Genomic DNA, 24493 nt, shown 5'->3' with positions numbered 1-24493 from the left:
TTTTCTCATTTCCAATTTTGTTATTCATATAGCAAGCATCTAAGTATGTTTCAACTTCATTCTTCTAATGGAATATGTATTTAGAATGTAATTAGATTAAATAAATTCTCCCTTTGGATTATACTTTTTTAGTATAAGGGAAAACATTCTCTATCCTGAAAATTCTCTGCAGCATTTATTCTCCAAAAAATGGTCCTCAGAGAAGAGAGGGAACTGGAATTTGCTTTGTGCTTCTTTTTTTATTTGCCAGCATCAGGCTGTTGAACTTTGTATACTTTATTATTTAATCATGGTGGTAGTTTTTGTTTATGATACTATACTTTTGTTTCTGTCCTAGTTGATAACTGACACTTTCATCTCAAAAATTTCTACCATTTCTTAAAACTTTAGTTCCCCTAATGATGTTAAGAACTGAGAAAATACACTGCCTCCAGATCTTTTTCTCAATGCTGTGATTCACAGACCAAAAGAAGCAAACACAAAAAAGTAACAGCAATAAAGTAAAACCCCTTCTTTAAAGTAAGGAGGGGAGAAAAAAACATGTATAGGGTAACTGTCTATATTTTTCAGACGTGAAACTATTTTTATAGTCAAATTAAATAATAAAAGTATTTAATTTTAACTCTAAGATGATGCTTTGGTTCAGAGTTTTAATTTTTGTTAGGTGTCCTGCCTAAAAACTGTAAATATTGCAAGAGATGCAGGCTTCTGAACAGGTTGCAGTTTGATCTTTAAAGCAATAACATTACAACATCCAAGTTCACTACTTCCATATACATGTTTTGGGAGAATCTTATTTTTAAGTTTATCTTAACTTTCTGCTTTTTGAGAACACAGAGGAACAGAGCCTACTAAAACTTGATTTTGGAAAGTGTTTCCATATGTTTACTTTTTTTTTTTTTAGATCTCAACCTCCTTTCCTCTCTCCCTTCTTGCCACCTAAAAATATTTTCTTTATTTTTTATGGTTAAATTTTAACTTTTATTACAGCTTAGTTTCTTATTTGGGAACTTTGATTTTGTTAATTTAGATATGATTTTCCTGATCACATTCAGGTCTGGTATTTATATTTCATATTTGTTTTCATTTTTCCACACTGAATGCATGTGTTTTCTATAGTGAAAATAGCTAATATAATCAGCTAGGGGAATGGCTTTTAGGTGGCTCCAGAAGGCAATAGTGGAATAACCTTAGCTTGCTAGAGCTTGCTATTTGTTCTGCTGGTGTGATGACCTAAGTGTCCTCTTGCCTTTCTGATGCCATCCTAAAATTGTCACTTGGGACCTTGGAGAAATGGTGGATCATCAAATACTTAAGTGTTCCTTAGTTAGGTATTTAGTTAGTTAAGTCGCTCAGTCATGTCCGACTCTTTGTGGCCCTGTGGACTGTAGCCCACCAGGCTTCACCGTCCATGGGACTCTCCAGGCAAGAACACTGAAGTGGGTTGCCACTTAGCAGAGTATTATTTTGTAACTACTGTAAATGTACACTGCTTCAATCCATGTGTCTTTTTTCTACCTCTCTCCTCTTCTCCCCCCTACAGTCACCAGAGAAGAAAGGAAAAGAAGCAAATACGGGTTTTGGTGGGCCAGTTGTTAGTTCTCTGTATCACGAAGAAATCATCAGGTAAATTCTCTTGTCTTTAATAATAGGAGTATATACATATATGTGTATGTGCATATATATGTGTGTGTGTTCATTTAATCCTTAAAACTTTCATTTGAAGAACTCCTTTTTAACGTGAAACTGATTTGGTGGTATCTCTAGAAGGATAATAAATGGCACAAAATTAATTTTTATGTGTATAATTTTAAAAATCTGTGTCTGATTCAAAGAATAACCTTTCTCCCACATAAGTAGTTCATAGGGCAAGGTTTTGTGTCTCAGATCTAAAGCTATGGATTTTGGTTGTTGTTCTTACTAGTTTTCCTCAAAATATCATTATTTCTTTTGAATACTTTAATTTTTGTAGTTTATTTACTCTAGTTTCAAGTTAAAAATCATTTTGGAGTGTAAAATGGCACACTATGGAGAACAGTAGGGAGGTTCCTCAGAAAATTAAACAAAGAATTACCATATGATCCAGCAATTGTTTCTGGTTCTGTAGCCACAAGGATTGAAAGCTGAATTTCAAAGATATATTTGTATACCCATGTTCACAGCAGCACTGTTCACAATAGCAAAAGGAAGAAGGCACCTAAGTTAAGTGTCCATTGATGATGAATGGATACACAAAATGTGGTATTACATATAATGGAATATTATTCAGCCTTAAAAAGGAAGGAAAATCTGACACATGCTAGAACATGGATGAACCTTGAGGTCACTCTGCTAAGTGAAATAAAGCAGTCACAAAAGGATAAATACTGTATGATTCCACTATATAAGGTATCAAGAGAGGTCAAATTCATAGAATCGTGGTTGTCAGGAGTTGGAGGGTGTCAAAAATGTGGAGTTGTTTATTAAATGGGTGTAGAGTTTTAGTTTTACAAGATAAGAAACTTCTGGACACTGGTTGCACAACCATGTGAATACACTTAACACTACTAAGCTGTATACTTAGAGACGGTAAAGATGATAAATTTATGCTATGTATTTTTTACCAAAATTTAAAAATTTTAAAGGTCGTTTTGTATTATTTAACAAAGGTTTCGAATTTTATATGTTATGTATGAAATTTCTTGGACAATCATTTTCTTTAAACACTGTAAATCAAGAAAAGGATTCGGTCCTGCTTTAAAGCAGGTGACGTATTCTTCTAAGATTGTTGCTTTACAAGCAAAAACACAAAATCGGAACTTCTGATGCTCTTACCCTTTCTGCATTATCTGAACTTTACTTTTCTTACTTGTTAACATGAAATAAATGAGTTGTAATTTTCACGTGGAAATTGAGTTCGCCTAAATTGAAGGGAAATATCTATCTTCAGAGAATGAAGAGGAAATTGTACCAAAATTTGATGCTTCACTCTTTCAAAAGAGTTGTTGACGTTACTCACCACATAAAGAAGTAACGATAAGAATTCCCAAGTAGCATACTAGAAGGAAAGCTATTGATACCCCTATGAATCAGAAACTTTAAATGCTCATCGTTCTGGTTAATGACCAGATTCAAAACTAGCGGTCCTGTCTTGAATCTATTTGCATAGCAAGCACGTTGTTTTTACTTAGACTAAATGTTTGTTTGGGATGAGATAGTGGAAGCCTGATGGAGATTTGAGGGGGATAAAGAAAACCTTTTAAGAACGCTACTGACCTGAAGTACATTTGCCGCCATGATTCCTTTGAGGCACTGTGAGGACACTGAGAAGCCCCTCCAATTTTGAGGAAGCACAGCTGAAGAAAACATTTTCAGAGTTTAACTCCTTCTCTCCCTTAACACTTATAGGTTCAGAACGTGTTTTGGGGGTTCTTAATTTGTATATTCTGTACTTAGAGCTTCTAAAAAAATGGCATATTAGAACCTTAACCCTACTAATCAAAGTTTATTAAATGTTCAAATTAAGTCAGTAAATTTTTAAGAGTCATTTTTCTAAGAGGGTTGGTTAGTCATTCTTTCTCTGTGTGAGCATAGTCTTTTGTTGATACCTTTGTTGTAGCATTTATGACATTATGCTGCACTGGATTATTATACTTTTTTTTTTTGCTTTTTTTTCCATTTATTTTTATTAGTTGGAGGCTAATTACTTTACAGTATTGTAGTGGTTTTTGTCATACGTTGACATGAATCAGCCATGGATCCACATGTGTTCCCCATCCCGATCCCCCCTCCCACCTCCCTCTCCACCCGATCCCTCTGGGTCTTCCCAGTGCACCAGGCCCAAGCACTTGTCTCATGCATCCAACCTGGGCTGGTGATCTGTTTCACCCTAGATAATATACATGTTTTGATGCTGTTCTCTCAAAACATCCCACCCTCACCTTCTCCCACAGAGTCCAAATGTCTGTTCTGTACATCTGTGGATTATTATACTTTTTAAAAATTTATCCTTTCTGCTAGACTTTTAGTCTTTGGAGAGCACACATCATATTTTATCCATCTGGGTATTCTCAGTAACTGGGGAAGTTCCAAGAACTTAGTAGGTACAGAGTAGAAGTGTCCAGAGCTTGGGAAGTATCCACAGCTACTTCCCCCGCAGAGCTGAGAGTTTGGTGACTGTACTCGCACCCATCATAAAGTGCAGAGTTGCTGGTGACATGCCCATCCTCACCTCTTCTTCTAAAGAAATGTACAGGCCACTTTCCTAGTTAGACAATTAAATGGATATCGTTTCTAAACTTTTTTTTTTTTTAAATCACTATATTTAACTTTCTAATACTATCAATCACTTATCTATAAATAGTGATTTTTATTTTGTATACTGATTTCCCAGACTCTAGTATACTGGGCTCCCAGACTCTAGTGTTTTTCAAGACACATTGAACACAGTTTCTTTCGTAATATCTAGTGACATAACTGATCACAGTAGCTCTGCAGAACAGAAAGCAAATCAAATGTACTCCAGTTGATCTGAGAGTAGATATCTGGGTACTTAGAATATTCCTAAGATAGAGTTAAGCTGAACTGGAAAAGTTAGCCTATCCTCTATCTAATTCCTACAGAAGTAACTCTTAGATTTAAGTCAGTATTTAGATTTTTGATCATGAGAAGCAATGATAAAATAATGTAGCTTTATTTTCAAGAAGTAGAAATTTTAATTCAACTCAGCACACATCTATTATATGAGTCTATATGAGGCAAAATATTGTGGGTATTTGTGCTGCTTAACTTCTTCATTTTTGAATAGTATGTTTTTGGTAATTTTGGCATCTACATGTGAGTATGTTTAATAAACCTTATTGATTAATTGAGTGAAATGTGAACCTCTGTTATTGGCAAAACTTTTACTCTGGCCTTATTTCATTGTTATCTAAGTATTAGTCTTTTTATGATATGATCTAAATCTTTGTATTCTGGAACATATTGTTGAGATAGGAAACAGTAAGGAATATGAGTGTGAGAGAGCCATCAAAAGCCTTCCTTTTAATTATAAACAGTAATTTTGTTACTACTACAGCAGATCCGAAATCACAGCAGCTAGTCATATTCTTATTTTAGAGAATTTATCCTGTAATGTAACAGAATTCCAGTATAACAAAGTAGATTATGATAAAAACTACTGTGTACTAAAACGTTGGGTTGCTCCATTAAAGGACTATAGAGTAGTCCCTATTGTTTCTTCAGTATAAGAATGCAGTTGCTTTCTTTGATTTCTTTCATCAGTGTTTTATAGTTTTCTATATGTAGGTCTTTTGTTTCTTTAGGTAGACTTATTCCTAAGTGTTTTATTTTTTTCGTCACAATGGTGAGTGGAATTGTCTCCTTGATTTTCTTTCTGTTTTCTTATTGTAAGTGTATAGGAATGTAAGGGATTTCTGTGTATTAATTTTATATCCTGTAACTTTATTCATTGATTAACTCTAGTAATTTTCTGGTAGTGTCTTCAGGGTTTTCTATGTAGAGGATCATGTCATCTGCAAACAGTGAGGGTTTTACTTCTTTTCCAATCTGGATTCCTTTTCTTTCTTTTTCTCCTCTGGTTGCTGTTGCTAAAACTTCCAAAACTATGTTGAATAGTAGTGGTGAGAGTGGGCACCCGCATCTTGTTCCTGACTTTACGGGATACGCTTTCAATTTTTTGCCATTGAGGATAATGTTTGCTGTGGGTTTATCATATATGGCTTTTATTATGTTGAGGTATGTTCCTTCTATGCCTGCTTTCTGGAGGGTTTTTATCATAAATGGATGTTGAATTTTGTCAAAGGCTTTCTCTGCATCCATTGAGATAATCATATGGTTTTTATCTTTCAATTTGTTAATATGGTGTATGCTTGCGTCCCTGGGATAATCCTTGCGTCCCTGGGATAAAGCCCACTTGGTCATGATGTATGACCTTTTTAATATGTTGTTGGATTCTGTTTGCTAGAATTTTGTTGAGGATTTTTGCATCTATGTTCACCAGTGATAATGACCTGTAGTTTTCTTTTTTTATGGCATCTTTGTCTTACACTGTTGGTGGGAATGCAAACTAGTACAGCCACTATGGAGAGCAGTATAGAGATTCCTTAAAAAACTGGAAACAGAACTGCCATATGACCCAGCAATCCCGCTGTTGGGGATACACACCAAGGAAACCAGAATTGAAAGAGACACATGTATCCTGGTGTGCATCGCAGCACTGTTTACAATAGCTAGGCCATGGAAGCAACCTAGATGTCCATCAGCAGATGAATGGATAAGAAAGCTGTGGTACATATACACCATGGAATATTACTCAGCTATTAAAAAGGACACAGTTGAATCAGTTCTAATGAGGTGGATGAAACTGGAGCCGATTATACAGAATGAAGTAAGTCAGAAAGAAAAACACCAATACAGTATATTAACGCATATATATGGAATTTAGAAAGATGGTAATGATGACCCTATATGCGAGATAGCAAAAGAGACACAGATATAAAGAACAGACTTTTGGACTCTGTGGGAGAAGGCGAGGGTGGGATGATTTGAGAGAATAGCATTGAAACATGTATATTGCCATATTGAAATAGGTCACCAGTCCAAGTTTGATGCATGAAACAGGGCACTCAAAACCAGTGCCCTGGGACAACCCTGAGGGATGGAATGGGGAGGGAGGTAGGAGGGGGTTTCAGGATCGGGGACACATGTACACCCATGGCTGATTCATGTCAATGTATGGCAGAAACCACCACAATATTGTAAAGTAACTAGCCTCTAATTAAAATAAATAAATTTAAAAAAAAAATGCAGCTGCAACAATGAAAACAGGCTACTTGTTGAGGTTTATGGAGTCAAATTTTGCTTGTTCTTTGGTGAAATTTATTATCTGGTGTTTTATTTTTCCAAGAAAAAATAGTTCTTTAATTGAGATTCATTGGTTTCTTGGCAGGATTATGTTCAACTGAGGTAAAAGTGACAGGAGGAGTCCTTTTATAGTTTTAGAAACATCAAATGATAAACTTAGATGAAAAGCTTTCTTCTATAGAACCATTGTTTTTTTTCTTTTGAACCATTGGTTTTTTAAAAGAACATTAAAATGTATTTTGAATGTGTTTTTGAGTACTTTAATATATAAACTTCTAATTTTTTCCCACATTTTTGAAGATTAGGAAAATCGTTATCTAATGAACCCATTTACTAAGTAAGGCTTGGTCTCCAATGTTGTGGCAGTTTCCTGACGAAAATACATTGTAGGTGATAAGTTAAGGGCCCATTTTAGTTTTATTGTAAATGTTTCTGAACCAAGGGCCACTGGGGCCAGTTCTGAGCTTGCTCCCTACCTGTTTTGGTTCTGACCTTTATTTCCACTTTGTCACAGAAAATGACAATATAATGTCATAGGTACAGATCTCTGTGTTACTATTCCACAGCCCTGAAGCCAATTTCTCATTCTGAAGCTAGTTCATTGTTCTGTAATATAATGGAGGGGATATAAGGTGAGGCTAATTAAGTACAAAAAATTATGGAACCAAATTGCTGGAATTCAAATGCTGGTTCCATCTCTTTTTAGCTCTGTGACCTTGGACAAGTTATTTATCTCTAAAATGGGGATGATAATATTACCTTTTTCATATGACATTTTTGTGGATTGTATAAATATTTATACAGGGCATCCTAGAATAACATGCGGCACAAAATAGGTTACTTTGTAACTATTAGTTTTATTAGTATTGTTAGGAACATAGAGCCCCCCCAGGAGCGATCCAGGGCACAGGACTGATGGCAGGAGCCAAAAACACATGTCAGGACCTAACTATGGAGTTAGGTACAGGTTGTTTGCTTTTGCAGAAGAAAATGACAAACCAGGAAGGGAGAAATCTGTGTTTGAAACTATAGAACCAAGAGAGTAACAGGTCTTGTGACTCACGGTTACTCTAGTCTTGAGATCAGTTGTGTTTCATTTAAACTGCAGACTGGCAGAAAAAGCTCTGGTTAATAAGTATAAGGCTTTGTAAAGAGATGCTTCTGCAATGCATATACTGACTCACTAACAAGTAATCACTTTCAGTGACTTGTATAACTGAGAGGGTTTTACCTGGAGGTTGGCACATAAAGGGAGAAATCAGGGCATGATTTTAAAATACAACAAATGAAACGTGTACAATATCCAACCTACCCTGCAATTGATTTGATCTTCCTTGTTATATTCTGTAGTTTGATGCTACGTAATCTGTCAGAATTTTATTAATCCCACTTACACAGGCAGCCATCTGGACCTTCTCTAAGCAAGACCAGACCAGTATACAACTAAAATGATTGATGGGCTCTGGAATTGATTAGTTGTTCTGTGAGACAAATGAACTGTTTTGGCAGAAAATACCAGAGGTCACTGCCGTGGTCAGACACAAAAGCCTGTAGAATTATAAAGAGATGCTTTCATCATTGACTTATAAAGTTAAAATTTTTAAACTATAATAGATTCTGAAAATATTTTAGAAATATTTTTTCATTAGTTGCTCTCTAGACCTGATTCTAAAGTTGTAGACTGTAAGTATATATATATTAAAAAAAAAAAAAACTAGAATAAAGGTGCTAATTTTGTGCTTTAATTTTGTGTTTCTGGTGAAAATATGAACTGGAATAAAACTAGTGTAAAAGCTATTCACTTATACATAAATTGTACTCTAAGATTTTCCTGAAAGAGATGTGATTGGAGAAAAAACTGCAGCATATATGGTTTTATTATAAGAGATTTATAAAACCAAATGGTATGAAATTCCATTTAATTATTTATTCAAAGCTTAACATTGTTATCAGCTTTTAACAAATCTGTTTAAGACTCTGAAGCATCCAGAGTGTGCATTACACATATTTTGTACTTAAAAGTTGAGTATTTGAATTTTTATGCTTTCAGTAGGCTACATCACTCTGGGATAATACTGTCCCACTGATATCACTGCTGTGAGCACCAAAAAGATTCTCCTGGTAGTTAGTAGTGAAACTCTTCCCTATTTCACTGTGTTGCCTAGGATCAACATTGTGTTAACACTTTGGTGATAGGTGATAAATTGGATGACATATGTCTTGTTACATTCTGCTTATTCTTTGAGGACTGCACAAGTGTGTATAGGCAAGTGGGCAACTCTCCCCTGAGAATGTGATTGCTCAGAATGAACTTGAGTTATGGATTTATTCAGCCTGTAAAACCTCAGCTGGCATAAATAATTGAGAAAGCAAAGGTTTGTCTGTGGTGCATACCTCAGGGACTCATGGCTCCCTTCCTCCTCTCTACCTCCCTTTCTTATGAAAATGATCCCAGTTGCACTCCTAGATAATAACACACCAAGCAATTAAAAGCCATGGGTGGCTGGAGAGAGGAGAAAAGGTTTAGTTAATGAGCTTTTCCTCTTCCAGTGCCCATGAGAGCCTCAGGAATGACAAGGCGATTAAAGCGAAGAGATAATTATAGATTATGTGAAAATGGGTCCCTTGGGACGAGCAGGTCTTGACATAAACAGTAACTGTTGTAAGAGTCTCCTGGCTCTCATATTCACCCTTTTCTTACGTGCTTTATTTAGCTCCTGTGTGCTCAGTGTCATGATGCCAACCAAGCATATAGGCAAGTCCACCTGTTTGCAGATCAACAGCCCTTGCTGAACAAGAGGTCATTCATCAACTAAAACCATCATCTTCTCTTCCTCTTTCCATCTCTTCTTTCTTTTTCCTCCCCCCTCATCCTTTCCTCGACTCTTCTTTTTCTGTCTCTTCCTTCTTCTAATCTTTTCCTTCTCTCTCTCTCTCATATCCTTATTCGTATGTAGTACCTTTGAAATGCTAGGCACTTAGTCTTGTTTAAGTCTTACAAAGTTTTGTGTGTGTGTGTGCTCACAAGTATAAAGATACATTAGTTATGGATGTACTATGTCTATTATAATAAAAGCTAGTCATATGTATTATAGATAATATAAATAAATGTTTTCTTCTGTTAAATGCTTTACATTTAAAGCATTTAAAGAAAGATATCTTAAAAGTGTTAGCAAAGATGTCAGTTTTGTGTGATAGACAAAGTCATCTTCTCATTGAATTGTTATCAGCTGTTCTCTCAATGCTGAAAGCAAGCAGTTTTGGTTCATTTCATTGCTTTGCAATTTGTGAAATCTTTGCTAATTGCATTGTATATATTAATAAATGCTGGTGTTTATTGAAATTTGAATTCTGTATAAAAAAAGACATTATTACATGATTTACATGGTTCTACTTTTTAAATTTTACCTAATACAAAATTTTATATATTCATTAGATAAATATTTTTAACAGTATATCATGTAAAGTATGCCATTCCTAGGCCTAAACATTGGTCTACCCTATCTCTTTCTCATCTTCTAACACATCAGAAATTCTGTTTCTTCATATTCAAAATAATCCAAATTCATCTGCCTCATCATCGTCGCTATCCCACCTTTTGCATTAACATCACTACTCTACATCTCTTGGCCAGGACACTACAGAATGATTTGCAAACTGGATTCCTCACTTCCCTTGCTGTCTCCTCCAGATTTATAAATCAAATCTCCAATCACTTTCCTGCTTAAAACCCTTTAATGATTTCCCATAACACTTAGGATAGAATTTTAAAATCCTTAGCCTGTCTTGCAGGGCCCCTCATCATCTCATCTAATGCCAATTTTCCCCTTCCCAGTTGTCCACTTTGCTCCAACCAACTGGCCTATTTTATTTCCTTGAAGGTTCAATTAATATTTGTTGGGTAAATTGATTGAGAGTATTATATAAGAGTATGAAAAATGATTCTACCTTACAGCATATGCTAAAATCTTAAGCTAGTAATAATGTCAGCTAACATATATTGATCACATATTATATGTTAGTAACCATACTGCATGTGTTTTATATATATATTATTCCACTTAATCTTCAGAATGATCCTATGAGATGTAGGTATTGTAAATATCCCTGTTTTACAGATGAGGAAACTGAGGCTCAAAGAGGTTAGGTTACTTGCCCAAGGTGACAGGGTTAGTAATTCTGCTCTTAAGTGCTACACTGTATTGCTTCTGAGATGTTTGAGGAATCATTGTAATCTCCAATTACTGAAATTGAATTTGATAGTTGTTATTATATTAATATAGTGAGTATCTTCAGTTTACATTTTTTAATTAAATTTCTTTTCCATTTAGTGTTTTTAAAAATGTGCTTCACTGGTATAATTAGAGACTGTAGTCTTTCATTTATCAATATACTGATGATGATGTTTCCCTTAGATTAATTGTTTTTATTGATTTTAGACTTACCTTAATGGTTGAGAATGTAACTCATCTCTGTAGCCAAGAGATTCTATAGATTTTTCTGATGTGGGCACTGGTTTTAGAGGGATTGATCAGAACTGAACTACATTTTTCTTATGGACACTTAAAGTATCAGAAATTTTCAATCAACTTTTTTAGAGTTAAGCAGGTTTTAACAGGTGAAAATGCATTTTTAGTAACTAGTTTTTTTTTTTTAAATATAATTTATGCCTAAATAACCTTTCCAGTATAACAAGTTATCTACAAGAAGTACCTGGGGCATTGATCTCTTCTTTGTTATTGTTTGCGTGAAAAAATATGAGAAAAATATGTTAAAAATGTAAGTGGTTTCATTTGAAGGGACTGTTATCAACATATGTAAGGTAGTAAATAGAACTTTTTTTATTTGAGGCTTTTAAGAATTTTCTGATCCTAGAACTAAATACACTGCATATGTAATCCAGTCAGAGAATAGTTATTACTTGGTGAAAGTTATTACTTAGTGCAATTCAGGAGACCCAGGTTCGATCCCTGGATCGGGAAGATTCCTTGGAGAAGGAAATGGCAACCCACTCCAGTATTCTTGCCTGGAAAACCCCATGGGCGGAGGAGCCTGACAGGCTACAGTCCATGGTGTCGCAAAGAGTCTCTGCGTCATGACTGAGTGACTTCACTTTCTTTCTTTTCCTTTTATTCTGTTCTTCAAGATCCTTTAGTCACTTAGCTGGTTTGTCAGTATATTCTTCAAGCCTTGGTTGTAATGTCAACCCTTCTGTGATGCCCTCTTTGCTCATCTTTGGTTGAGTGGCCCACTCCTTGCGTTGGGCCTCTACTTTATAGAATATTGGGTTGGAGCAATGATATTTGAAAAACCTCTGCTGCTGTAGTCCCTGTGAGGATTTTGGAAGACTGTTCCCTTTTATATTTTTATGATACCTTCTAAAATGTTTTTTAATAACTTTTTTTAGCTGCGCTAAGTCTTCATTGCTGCGTGTGGGCTTTCTCTAGTTGCAGCGAGTGGGTCTACTGCCTATTTGCGGTGTGCGGGCTTCTCATTGTAGTAGCTTCTCTTGTTGAGGAGCCTGGGCTCTAGGGTGTGTGGGCTTCAGCGATTGTGGCTTGAGGGTTCAGTAGTTGTGGCACACAAACGTATTGCCCTGTGGCATGTGGGATCTCAGTTCCCGGACCAAGGATTGAATCCGTGTCCCCTGCATTGGCTGGCGGATTCTTAACCGCTATACCACCAGGCAAGTCCCAGCATCTAAAATTTTTATTTAAAAGTTTAAATAATTGCAAAGGGCATAATTTCTGACATTTTGTAAATAATGGAATTTTAAAATAAACATTCTTTTAGATGTATCCAACAGAATCTAAATACTATAACGACAATCCAGTTTTTTAAAATGTACTTTAATTGGAATATAATTGCTTTCCAATGTTGTTTGGTCTCTGCTGCACAACAGTGTGACTCAGCTCTAAGTGTACATATATCCCCCCTCTCCTGAGCCTCCTTCCCACCTGCCTGCCCCTCAGGTCATCCCAGAGCACCTGGCTGAGCCCCTGCGCTACACAGCGGCCTCCCGCTAGCTGTCTATTTTATGCCTGACAGTGTGTATGTGTCAGTGCTAACTCTCTCCTTGCCTCCTGTGTCTCCATGTCTGCATCTCTATTCCTGCACTGCACATAGGTTTGTCAGTACCAGTTTTCTAGAAACAATGGTGCTGATAATCCATTTTTTAAAAAACATATGAGCATGCTACCATTGAGGAAACTTGGGAAAACAGAAGCAGCTCTCTGTATTATTTCTTACAGCTACATGTGAATCTTCAGTTGTCTTGAAATAGAAAGTTTACTTAAAAATAAAATTCTGACGTCCTCTATCCGAGGACAATATATTAAATGGATTTTTGGAACTAGGAATTGGAATAGGAGCTTGCTCTGTCCACTCCACGCATCGACCTGGTATTGCAGTACTTCCAGGAACGGTGCACCTCCCTTCGGGGGGAATAAACTTTGTCTCAAAAAAAAAAATAAATAAAATAAAATTCTGATCTTGATTTTAAAGTATATGTTTAAGGTCTTCTTTGTGTTTTCATTCATTCAATAAATTTTAATTATGTATTGGAATGCTGTTTTAATATCAGATTGCTTGATAAATACAATGGGTTGAAATATTTACTGAATGTGTCTATTAAATAGATATCTGAGTTTATTACATAAATGTGTTTTTTAATTCTATAAGGTCAGTGAAAAGTAAATAGACTTTAGATGGCTCACCATGAAACCTAACTATCTGAAATAGTCTTTTGATAGGAAAATGCAATCTTTGTAGAAAGTGATGCAGATAGCATTTTTAGGCGTGAGCAAGAATCTCATCTTCCTGTGACTGATGAAAGACAACCATACTTAAACATCATCCCTCTCTTCCATGAGTGTGTGCCCTTACATTTCAAAAGAATGTCAAAGAACGTGTTGTGTGTGTGTGTGTTTTCATTCAGCTAAATGTATTTCCTGTCAAATTTAGTAAATTTGGAGTAATCTCAAGAGAGTCTTGCTGTCTTGTGCTATGGATAATGTGGGACATTCTTGGGGGTATTCATGAAAATAACTCATACTCATTTGTAGAGAATGGATATGATAATTTTATCACATTCAGCAGAGAAAAGGAGAAAGATAACTGGTAAGCATCAAAAGAGAAGGTAAAGTGAGAAGATGTAGAAGGGCACTAACATTTTTTAAGGCTCTGCTATATTTGGTTTGCACATGTCATTTCATTTAAGTACAGAGAAAAATTTCCTGTGGAAGACTGCATTAACTGGGAAATACAGAGGGAAAAAGAATTGGATTTGTATATTGTACATAATCTTGTCGGGGGCAAGATACAAGATACACAGATGTTGCTTCTGATGTTTCTCCCTTTTGACCACTAGGTGGTGACATTGTATAAAGACAGCTTGGTTGCTGGCATGCCAGTCAAAACATGCATGACTTGGTGTTAGATAACTCTATTTAAAAACTAAGCCCAAGTGTATCACTTAATTTTTTTAATTATTAGTCACTGAGCTTTGTAACACATTCGTGGTGATTTTATTGACTTTCCCATTTTATATTTAATTTACATTGTGTACTCTACCCTGAAGTATTTTATAAATACTTCTATGTACCTAACATACCTAGTAATGATAAACTACAGTTGATAAGCAGGTATACAGATGAAAAAAATGTCCTGACCTCCAAAAAATTCACATACCAAAAAAAAAAATAATTGATATAAAGGATACATATTAAGAAACACTGAGAATATATTAAGCAATAGGAACATGTTAAATAAGTTTGTATTTTATTTACTCTCTTACTGCTTATGGCATAGGTGTACATGCCCAGTTAGGATTAAGGAGGAAGGGGACACCCAGAAGGTCCTCTCATTTCTGAATAACCCTCCAATGTTACTGGGTAAGGATAACCTATATCCCAAGGATCCTCCATACTTTCCTTTCTGTGCCCCACCACCAACTCCCCATTATTTTCAATTCAAAACAGTTGGTGAGAAGTATATTTTTTATTATGACTTAAAATGGCATAGTACTTTATCTCACAGTTGAAGTTGCTGCCTATTGGATTAGAGGGGTCTCTGTTATTGTATTGAAGGAAACTAGGCCCCTCGTATCCCCAGGTCAGAATGCTGAATGCACTTTTTTCATAGAAAGTATTTTTTGTGATAGTTAAATATAGCTAAAATAGTATTATATAAAGCCTTAATTTAAAAAATCAGACTTGTCCTTTTAGGGGTTTTGGTCTCAGACTTCTCTATTTTTTTTCCCTCCACAGTAAATGATCTAGAAAAGCATTTTCTCTTCTGCAAATGAACATTTTCAAGAGATCATACTTTTTTTTTTTTTTTAAAAACATGATTTTTTTTCCTGGAGACTTAGCTCATTTTCTCTAGCTTGAGGTGGACTGTTTCTCCACTGTATTCTGATAGACCTTTTTAAAGATCCAGTTTCACATTATGTTAATAGTGTATGGATTTGGGGAACTTCTCTGGCGGTCCAGGAGCTAAGGGCTCCCAATGCAGGGGGCCCAGGTTCAGTCCCTGGTGGGGAAACTAGATCCCACATGCTGCAGCGAAGAGTTCACTTGCTGCAACTGGAAGATCCTGCATGCCACAACTAAAGATCAGAAATCACATGTACTGCAACTAAGACCCAGCACAGCCAAATAAATAAATGAAAATAAATACAGTTTTAAACTGTATAGATTTTAATCATTTCAGCTATACTGTACATGTACTGAACACAGAGTTTCTTTCTTATCCTTATTATCTGTTATAAACAGAATCTTGCCCAATGCCTTGCATGTAGTAGATTAGCAAATACATCAAATGCATAAGGGAATCTTAGATGGTAAATGCCACAGGATTGTGGTATGACTTAATTACCACTGACTGGGAAATAACTTTTTATAGGGTAAAAGTTATTGGCTTTTAAGATAGGAGACCTCCTATGGTCAGTCGCTTTAATTTCTGATAAATGGAAGCCATGGACTTACATTTATCAAAAATACTAGTTATAATTTTTGGAACTCAAATTGCATTCTTTTATGCCTGTTTGGAAAATTAAGCCCACATGTCGGACAGTTTCATTATTAATATTCCAAATTACCGATCCTTTGAGGACCTCATTGAAACTACCCACCCGCCTGTTCCCCTTGCTCCCTGCCAACACATTCATAAAAATGTATTATGCATTTGCATACATAATTCTGTATACTGTTTTAGAGGACTCATAGACCTCATGTCAAGAACTTCTGCTTTAGATTCTGCAGTAGATTACAGCTTACTAGTTGAAGATGTGGCTTGATATAATAGAAAAGTAGAAAAATGGACTATCTACAAAATCAGTTCGTCTGAGTGAGTTCTACCTCTTATTCTACCTTTGATAAATGTGATGCTATTTGACAGGTCATATAATGTCTCCATACTTGTTTATCTGTGCAGTGAAACTGTCGAATAAGAGTAAGTGAATTAGTACACTGAGGTACTTAGGGTAGTACTGGGTGTATAGTATGCTTCCCAGTCTTTATTTGTATTATCTCATGAAGGATTTCAGAATTTTGTGATGCTGTCATTATCTTTCCCTTAAGAAAATTACTTTGGTGTGCATGTATGTGTGTGTGTGTTGTGTGTATTTGTGTATAATTTTTAAAAACTTGGATAGCAACCAACTCATTCTGTTTTTCTGTAATAGAAGTAGTAAGTTTGTTCCGATCCTTTGCTACCTCTATACTGGCAATGGAAAATGACCTTCTCACTGCAGTGCTACAATTGAACATTCTGAGTCAGAGGATATATGTGCCTGTCTGTGTAAAAGCAACTGGGGAGAAAAAGAGCATTGAGAAAATCTACTCAAGATGTTTTATTAGTGTACTGGTATAACTTGTTAAAGCAGATGAAGCTTTTCTCTATAGTTGCTAAGAACCTTAGTTTTTTCAGAGATTGGATGTATTGTCTTCCTGAAAATCCACTACTGTTCCTGGAAAATTCTTTATAAAAACAGATTCCATTAATGTTTACAGCAAACAGATTGTATTAAAAATATGTAACTTTTCTGTGTTACCTATTAAGACAAAAACTTTTTTTTTTTGTTAACTCCAATTAGGGAAGAAGACAAAGACATATTTGATTACTGCAGGGAAAACAACATTGACCATATAACCAAAGTCATCAAAACAAAAAACATGGATGTGAATATGAAGGATGCAGAGGTATGAAACAAGTATATTGTTCTTTGCCCAGTAACTGTATTTCTAGAAAACTGTCAAAATCTTGGTCAATCCAATTATTTCAATGCAGGTCCACTATTTAAAGGGATCCTATACTAAATTATTTTGTAAAATATATTACTTATTGATTTGTTTTGTGAATAAAACTGTTCACATATTGAGCTTAAACTGTCCCTGAATTATAGTTGTTAAAAAAGAAGCAAAATTTGGTAATCACTTTGAATCATTTTTCTTTTTTTGAATCGTTTTCCTCATTCTGTGATAATGCGGTAAAGATGATTGAAATGACCATCTTCAATCAAAGGTGGCAAGTGTTAGGAAGAGGACATGCGGTGATCATAGATAATATGTAGAGTAGATAATTGACTTCTATATTAATTGAGAGCTCTCTGTACAGGTTAGCCTTTAATGTTATCTCACTTTTAGGCAACATCTTTCCTGTAATATGTTTTTTTTTGTTGTTGTTGTTGTTTTTGTGTAATATGTTTTTATGACATCTGGAACTGAAAATGTAAGACTCTAATTCTACAGTAAAGGAAGACCAGTGTTACTGGTCCCATCTCTCTCTCCTCACTCTCTTCAGTTTGGTCCAGTTCAGTCGCTCAGTTTAGTTCAGTTCAGTCCCTCAGTTGTGTCCGACTCTTTGCGACCCCATGAATCGCAGCACGCCAGGCCTCCCTGTCCATCACCAACTCTCGGAGTTTACTCAAACTCATGTCCATCAAGTCGGTGATGCCATCCAGCCATCTCATCCTCTGTCGTCCCCGTCTCCTCCTACCCCTAATCCCTCCCAGCATCAGGGTCTTTTCCAATGAGTCAAATCTTTGCATGAGGTGGCCAAAGTATTGGAGTTTCAGCTTCAGCATCAGTCTTTCCAATGAACACCCAGGACTGATCTCCTTTAGGATACACTGGTTGGATCTCCTTGCAGTCCAAGGGACTCTCAAGAGTCTTCTCCAACACCACAGTTCAAAAGCATCAATTTTTCGGCATTCAGCTTTCTTCACAGTCCAACTCTCACATCCATAAATGACCACTGGAAAAACCATAGCCTTGACTAGACTGACCTTTGTTGGCAAAGTAATGTCTCTGCTTTTTAGTATGCTATCTAGGTTGGTAGGTTGGCCTCACTGTCTTAACAAAAGTTATTATCACAGCATTTAGTTTCAGTTTTCTTCTTGAATCTCTAGTGTATCAATGTTTTTATTATTGTTACAAATTATAGTATAATTATGTAATATAGTCAATTATAATATGGTTATAATGTAACTATGTTATTATGACTATGTAAATATTGTTTGCTCAGCTATGGACTGTGCTATATGTATTAGTCAACTTTTTGCTATAGCAAAAAAAGAAAAATTTCAGTAGCTAACAACATTTATTTATTGTTCATGTTTCAAAAGACCAGTTGAGACTCTGCTGGGTTCTGCTAGCCTTGTCAGTGCTCAGTTCATCTTGATTTCACCTTTTCTCATTTGAGATCTAATCCCAATGGATAGACCCTAGGTGGGGCAGACAAAACCAGATCCCACAAATACATTTAAAGCTTTCCTTGACTCTAGTGTGTGTCACATCTCCCTGTTTTCCTTTATCTAAAACAAGTCACAAGGCCAAGACCCAGGTCAGTATAATAGGAAGTCTGCTCTGATTACAGGGACGCAAGGCAAGGGTAAAAAGTGAACGAATAAATTATGTAACCATGAATAATGCAATCTACATTCCATGGTACAACATTTTGTTTTTCTTAAAGTTAATAGTGGCCTCTCTATTTGCTTTTATACTTTTCTTGGTCTTCTATATTCCTATTAACTCTTCCCACAATTTGCCCAAGAGGTCTTCTCATGCAGTCAATCCATGTTTTTCCTTTTTTCTTCCTTAGGAGTATCCCTCTGGAGCCTTCCTTCCTTCGTTCCTCCTTCTTCATCTCTAGTCTGGACTGGTTGCTCTCTCAGCCTCTCGCACAGATGTCATTCTAGCATTACGTTTTACCATTGTCCTCGGAATTCTCTTCCCCTTTCTTCTGGATTTTCCTGTTTTCTGGATCCTAGGTCTTCACCTTTTATTGTTTACTTCAGTTTTGTTGGAGTGTCTCCTCCTCTAGCTTCCTCTTTTATTTATTTCCTGGTTTTGAAGGAGCATTTCCTTCAGTAGTTTCCTGGGAAAGGTAAATGTCTTGAGAACTTCCTTGTTGAAAATGTTTCTGTCAGAGCTCTTGACATATCCCACATGCTCAATAAAGATTTGATCAATTGTGAATTAACGAATGATAGAATGAATGAATAAGCAGAAGCAGTATAGTATAATGGTGACGAGCTGGACTGCCTGGGTTCAAGGGCTAGTAGTATCACTTCCTAGCTATATGACCTTTGTCAAGTTTATTCTGTCTCCTCATGTGTTTCCTAATGTGTAAAATGAGAATAGTACCTGTGTCAGAAATATTGTGAGTATTAAATGAGTTAATGTATATAAAGGACTTAAATAGTACCTGAAACACATACACCAGGACATCAATAAATGTCTTGATTATCCTTAGTGAATAATATGAATAAAGGATGATGATATAATGAAGAAATCACTTAATTCTTTTTTCTAAGACTTAAATTTTTTTTTAAGAGCAGAGCAGTTTTAGGTTTTATAATAAACTTGAGAGGAAGGTAGACATGGTACATTTTTTTTTTAAACCCAGGATGTACATTGATACATCATAATCACCCAAAGTCCATAATTTACTTTAGGGCTCACTCTTTGTGCTGTACATCCTATGTATCTGGATAGATGTATAATGACATATTCTTCATTACAGTATCATACAGAGTATTTTCATGACCCTAAAAATCCTATGTGCTTGCCTATTTGTACCTCCTGCTCCCCCTGCAACAACTGATCTTTTTCTTGTCTCCATAGTTTTGCCTTTTCTAAAATGCCATATAGTTGGAATCATACGACATGTAGTCTTTTCAGATTGGCTTCTTTCACTTAGTAATATACAGTTGAGTTTCCTCCATATCTTTTGACGGTTTGATAGCTCATTTTCTTTTTTGTTGTTATTCAGTTGCTCAGTCGTGAGACCCTTTGTGGCCCCATAGACTGCAGCACTCCAGGCTCCCCTGTCCTTCACTATCCCCTGAGTTTGTGCAAACTCATGTCCATTGAGTCAATGATGCCATCCAACCATCTGATCCTCTGTTGCCCCCTTCTACTGCCTTCAATCTTCCCCAGCATCAGGGTCTTTTCCAATGAGTTGGCTCTTAGCATCAGGTAGCCCGAGTATTGGAGCTTCAGCTTCAGCATCAGTCCTTCCAATGAATATTCAGGGTTGATTTCCTTTAGGATGGACTGGTTGGATCTTCTTGCAGTCCAAGGGACTCTCAAAAGTCTTCTCCAGCCCCATAGTTTGAAAGCATCAGTTCTTTGGTGCTCAGCCTTCTCTATGGTCCAACTCTCACATCCGTACATGACTACTGCAGAAACCATAGCTTTGACTATATGGACCTTTGTCAGCAAAGTGAAGTCTTTGCTTTTTAATACACTGTCTAGGTTTGTCATAGCTTTTCTTCCAAGAAGCAGGCATCTTTTGATATCATGGTTGCAGTCACTGTCTGCAGAGATTTTGGAACCCAAGAAAATGAAGTTTGTCACTGTTTCCATCTTTCCTCTTCTGTTTGCCATGAAGTGATGGGACCGGATGCCCTGATCTTCATTTTATGAATGTTGACTTTTAAGCCAGTTTTTTTCACTCTCCTCTTTCACCTTCATTAAGAGGCTCTTTAGTTCTTCACTTTGTGCCATTAGAGTGGTGTCATCTGCATATCTGAGGTTATTGGTATGTCTCCTGGCAATCTTGCTTCCAGCTTGAGCTTCTCCCAGCCTAGCATTTCGCATGATATACTCTGCATATAAGTTAAATAAACAGCATGAAAATGTATAACTTTGATGAACTCCTTTCCCAATTTTGAACCTGTTCATTGTTCCATCTCCAGTTCTAACTGTTGCTTCTTGACCCGCATACAGGTTTCTCAGGAGGTAGGTAGGTAAGTTAAGGTAGGTAATTCTCTTTAAGAATTTTCCACAGTGTGTTGTGATCCACACAGTCAAAGGATTTAGCGTAGTCAATGAAGTAGAAGGAGATGTTTTCTGGAATTCCCTTGCTTTTTCTGTGGTCCAGTGGATGCTGAAAATTTGACCTCTGGTTCCTCTGCCTTTTCTAAATCCAGCTTGTTTATCTGGAAGTTCTGGATTCATCTACTGTTGAAGCCTAGCTTAAAGAATTTTGAGCATGACCTTGCTAACATGTGAAATAAGTGCAGTTGTGCAGTAGTCTGAACATTCTTTGTCATTGCCTTTCTTTGGGATTGAAGTGAAAACCGACCTTTTCCAGTCCTGTGGCCACTGCTGAGTTTTCCAAATTTGCTGGCATATTGGGTGCAGCACTTTCACAGCATCATCTTTTAGGATTTGAAATAGCTCAGCTGGAATTCCATCACCTCCACTAGCTTTGTCTGTAGTAATGCTTCTTAAGGCCCACTTGACTTCACACTCCATTGGCTCTAGGTGAGTGACCACACCATCATGATTATCTGGGTCATTAAGACCTTCTTTGTATAGTTCTTCTGTGTATTCTTGCCTCCTCTTCTTAATATATTCTGCCTCTGTTAGGTCTATACCATTTCTGTCCTTTATTGTGCATCATCTTTGCGTGACATGCTACCTTGGTATCTCTAATTTTCTTGAAGGGATCTCTGGTCTTTCCAATTGTATTGTTTTCCTCTATTTCCTTACATTGTTCACTTAAGAAGGCTTTATCTCTCCTTGCTGTTCTTTGAACTCTGCATTCAGATGGGTGTATCTTTCCTTTTCTCCTTTGTCTTTTAGCTTCTCTTCTCAGCTATTTGTAAGGCCTCCTCAGACAACCATTTTGCCTTTTTGCATTTCCTTTTTTTGGGTATGGCCTTGATCACTGCCTCCTATAAAATGTTACTAACCTCTGTCCATAGATCTTCAGGCACTCCATCAGGTCTAATCCCTTAAATCTACTTGTCATTTCCACCTATATAATCCTACAGGATTTGATTTAGGTCATATCTGAATGGTGTAGTGGTTTTCCCTACTTTCTTCAACTTAAGTCTGAATTTTGCAATATATAGTTATGATCTAAGCCGCAGTCAGCTTCCTGTCTTGTTTTTGCTGACTGTATAGAGCTTCTCCATCTTCAGTTCCAAAGAATATAATCAATCTGATTTCTGTATCGACATTTCCTTTTAGCATCCAAGAATATCCCATTGTCTAGATGTTCCACAATTTATTTATCCATTCACCTCCTGAAGGACTGTCCTTGGCTGCCTCTGAGTTTTGGCAGTTATGAATAAAGCTGCTATAAACATCCATGTGAAGATTTTGTGTGGACATAAGTTTTCAGTTCCTTTGGGTAAATAAGGAGAAGTATGAATTCTAGATCATATTGTGAAAGTGGAGTCGCTCAGTCATGTCCGACTCTTTGTGACCCCGTGGACTGTAGCCCACCAGGCTCCTCTGTCCATGGGGTTTTCCAGGCAAGAATACTGGAGTGGGTTGCCATTTCCTTCTCCAGGGGATCTTCCCGACCCAGGGATCAAACCCAGGTCTCCTGCATTGCAGGCAGACGCTTTAACCTCTGATTCCATTTTCTTTCCCCTCTTAGCATATCAGTTATGCTTTTTCTAACCTTTTATAGTGGTTGCCCTAGGGTTTGCAGTATACATTTATAACTAATCCAGGTCCACTTTCAAATAACATGATACCATTTCATGGGTAATGTGAGTGCCTTATAAAAAAAAATATTCCTAATTCCTCCCTCCTGCCCCTTGTATCACTGCTGCCACTCATTTCACTTAAATAAAAGCATACATAGGCATATGTACATGCATACAGTGTATGCTTGTGTATATATTTGTATGCATATAAGATATGAAACATAAGCTTGTATAATCAAATTCACTATATAAGATAAGATACCTAAGCTTGTATAATCAAATACGCTGTTGCTATTATTTTGAACAAACTGTTAAGTCAATTAAGAATTTTTTATTGTATCTTCACTATTCTTTCTCTGATGCTCTTTCTTTATGTAGATCCAGTTTCTAACCTACATTGTTTTCATTCTCTCTAATAAGTATCTCTCAATATTTCTTGCAAGGCAGGTCTGCTGGCAACAGATTTCTCCAATATTTGTTTGAGACAATCTTTATTTCTTCTTCACTTTTGAAGGATAATTTCTCAGGATGCAGAATTCTAGGTTAGCAGGGGTTTTCCCTCAGCACTTTCAGTGTCACTCCACTCTTCTTGCTTGCATAGTTTCAGAAGAGAAGTCTGATGTAATTGTTTTCTCTATAAGCAGTGTATTTTTTTCTTTGGCTTCCTTCAGGATTTTTCTTTATCTTTGATTTTCTTTAATTTGAAAATGATATGCATAGTGTAGTTTTTGAAGTATTTATCTTGCTTGGTGTTCTCTGAGCTTCCTGGATCTGTGGCTTAGCATCTGGCATTAATTTGAGGAATTTCAGTTATTGTTTCAGGTATTTCTTGTGTTCCTTTCTCTGTTTCTTCTCCTTCCGGTATCCCCAACTATGCATATGTTACATCTTTTGCATTTGTCCCACAGCCCTTGGATATTCTGTTCTGTTTTTTGTTATTGTTGTTGTTTCCTGTCTTTGTTCTCTTTGCTTTTCAGTTTTCAAGGATTCTGTTGATACATCTTCTAGCTCAGAGATTCTTTCTTCAGCCATTTCTGGTAAGCCTGTCACAGGCATTTTAAATTTCTGTTTTAAATTTTAAATTTTAATTTTTAAATTTTAAATTTCTGTTGCAATGGGTTTATTTTTTTAATCTCTAGCATTTCTTTATGGTTCTTTATTCAGATTTCCACTTCTCTGCTTACATTGTCCATCTGTTCTTTTTCTTTTTTAGATATTTATCTATTTGGTTGCCTTGGGTCGTAACTGTGGCACACAGGATCTTCACTGCATTATTCAGGGTCTTTTGTTGCAGTGCACGGACTCTTTAATTGTGGCAGAGGGGTTTAGTTGCTCCGCAGCAAGTGGTATCTTAGTTTCCTGACCAGAGATCGGGAAGCCACGTTTTCTGAACTGCAAGGTGGATTCTTAACCACCGGACTGCCAGGGAAGTCTCTGTCCATCTGTTCTTGCATGCTGCCAGCTTTGTATATTAGAGCCCTTAGCATATTAATCATTGTTGTTTTAAATTCTCCATCTGATAATTCCAACATCTCTGCTCTGTTTCATTCTGATGCTTATTCTGTCTCTTCAAATGGTGAATTTTCTGCCTTGTGGTTTGCCATGTAATTTTTATTGATAGCTGGATGTGATATACCAGATAAAAGGAACTGCTGTAAATAGGCCCTTAGTAATGTG

The 24493-nt window shown here is 36.3% G+C and overlaps 1 protein-coding gene and 1 non-coding gene across 2 annotated transcripts in view; both read left to right on the top strand.

Annotated features, from left to right (window-relative positions):
- ACBD6 (acyl-CoA binding domain containing 6) overlaps positions 1 to 24493 on the top strand; it is a 193237-nt gene that overhangs the window by 57516 nt on the left and 111228 nt on the right. Inside the window, exons 4-5 of the mRNA XM_043923241.1 lie at positions 1544 to 1626; positions 16961 to 17066. Of these exons, the coding sequence (XP_043779176.1) occupies positions 1544 to 1626; positions 16961 to 17066 (189 nt within the window). The remainder of the gene's footprint in view (positions 1 to 1543; positions 1627 to 16960; positions 17067 to 24493) is intronic.
- Positions 13102 to 13299, top strand: LOC122708417. The gene has a single exon (XR_006345193.1). It is a non-coding gene; the product is annotated as a U2 spliceosomal RNA (small nuclear RNA).

This window comes from Cervus elaphus, chromosome 14 (assembly GCF_910594005.1).
Source record: "Cervus elaphus chromosome 14, mCerEla1.1, whole genome shotgun sequence".
Classification (NCBI taxonomy): Eukaryota; Metazoa; Chordata; class Mammalia; order Artiodactyla; family Cervidae; genus Cervus; species Cervus elaphus.
This window is presented reverse-complemented; position numbering and strand designations above follow the sequence as displayed.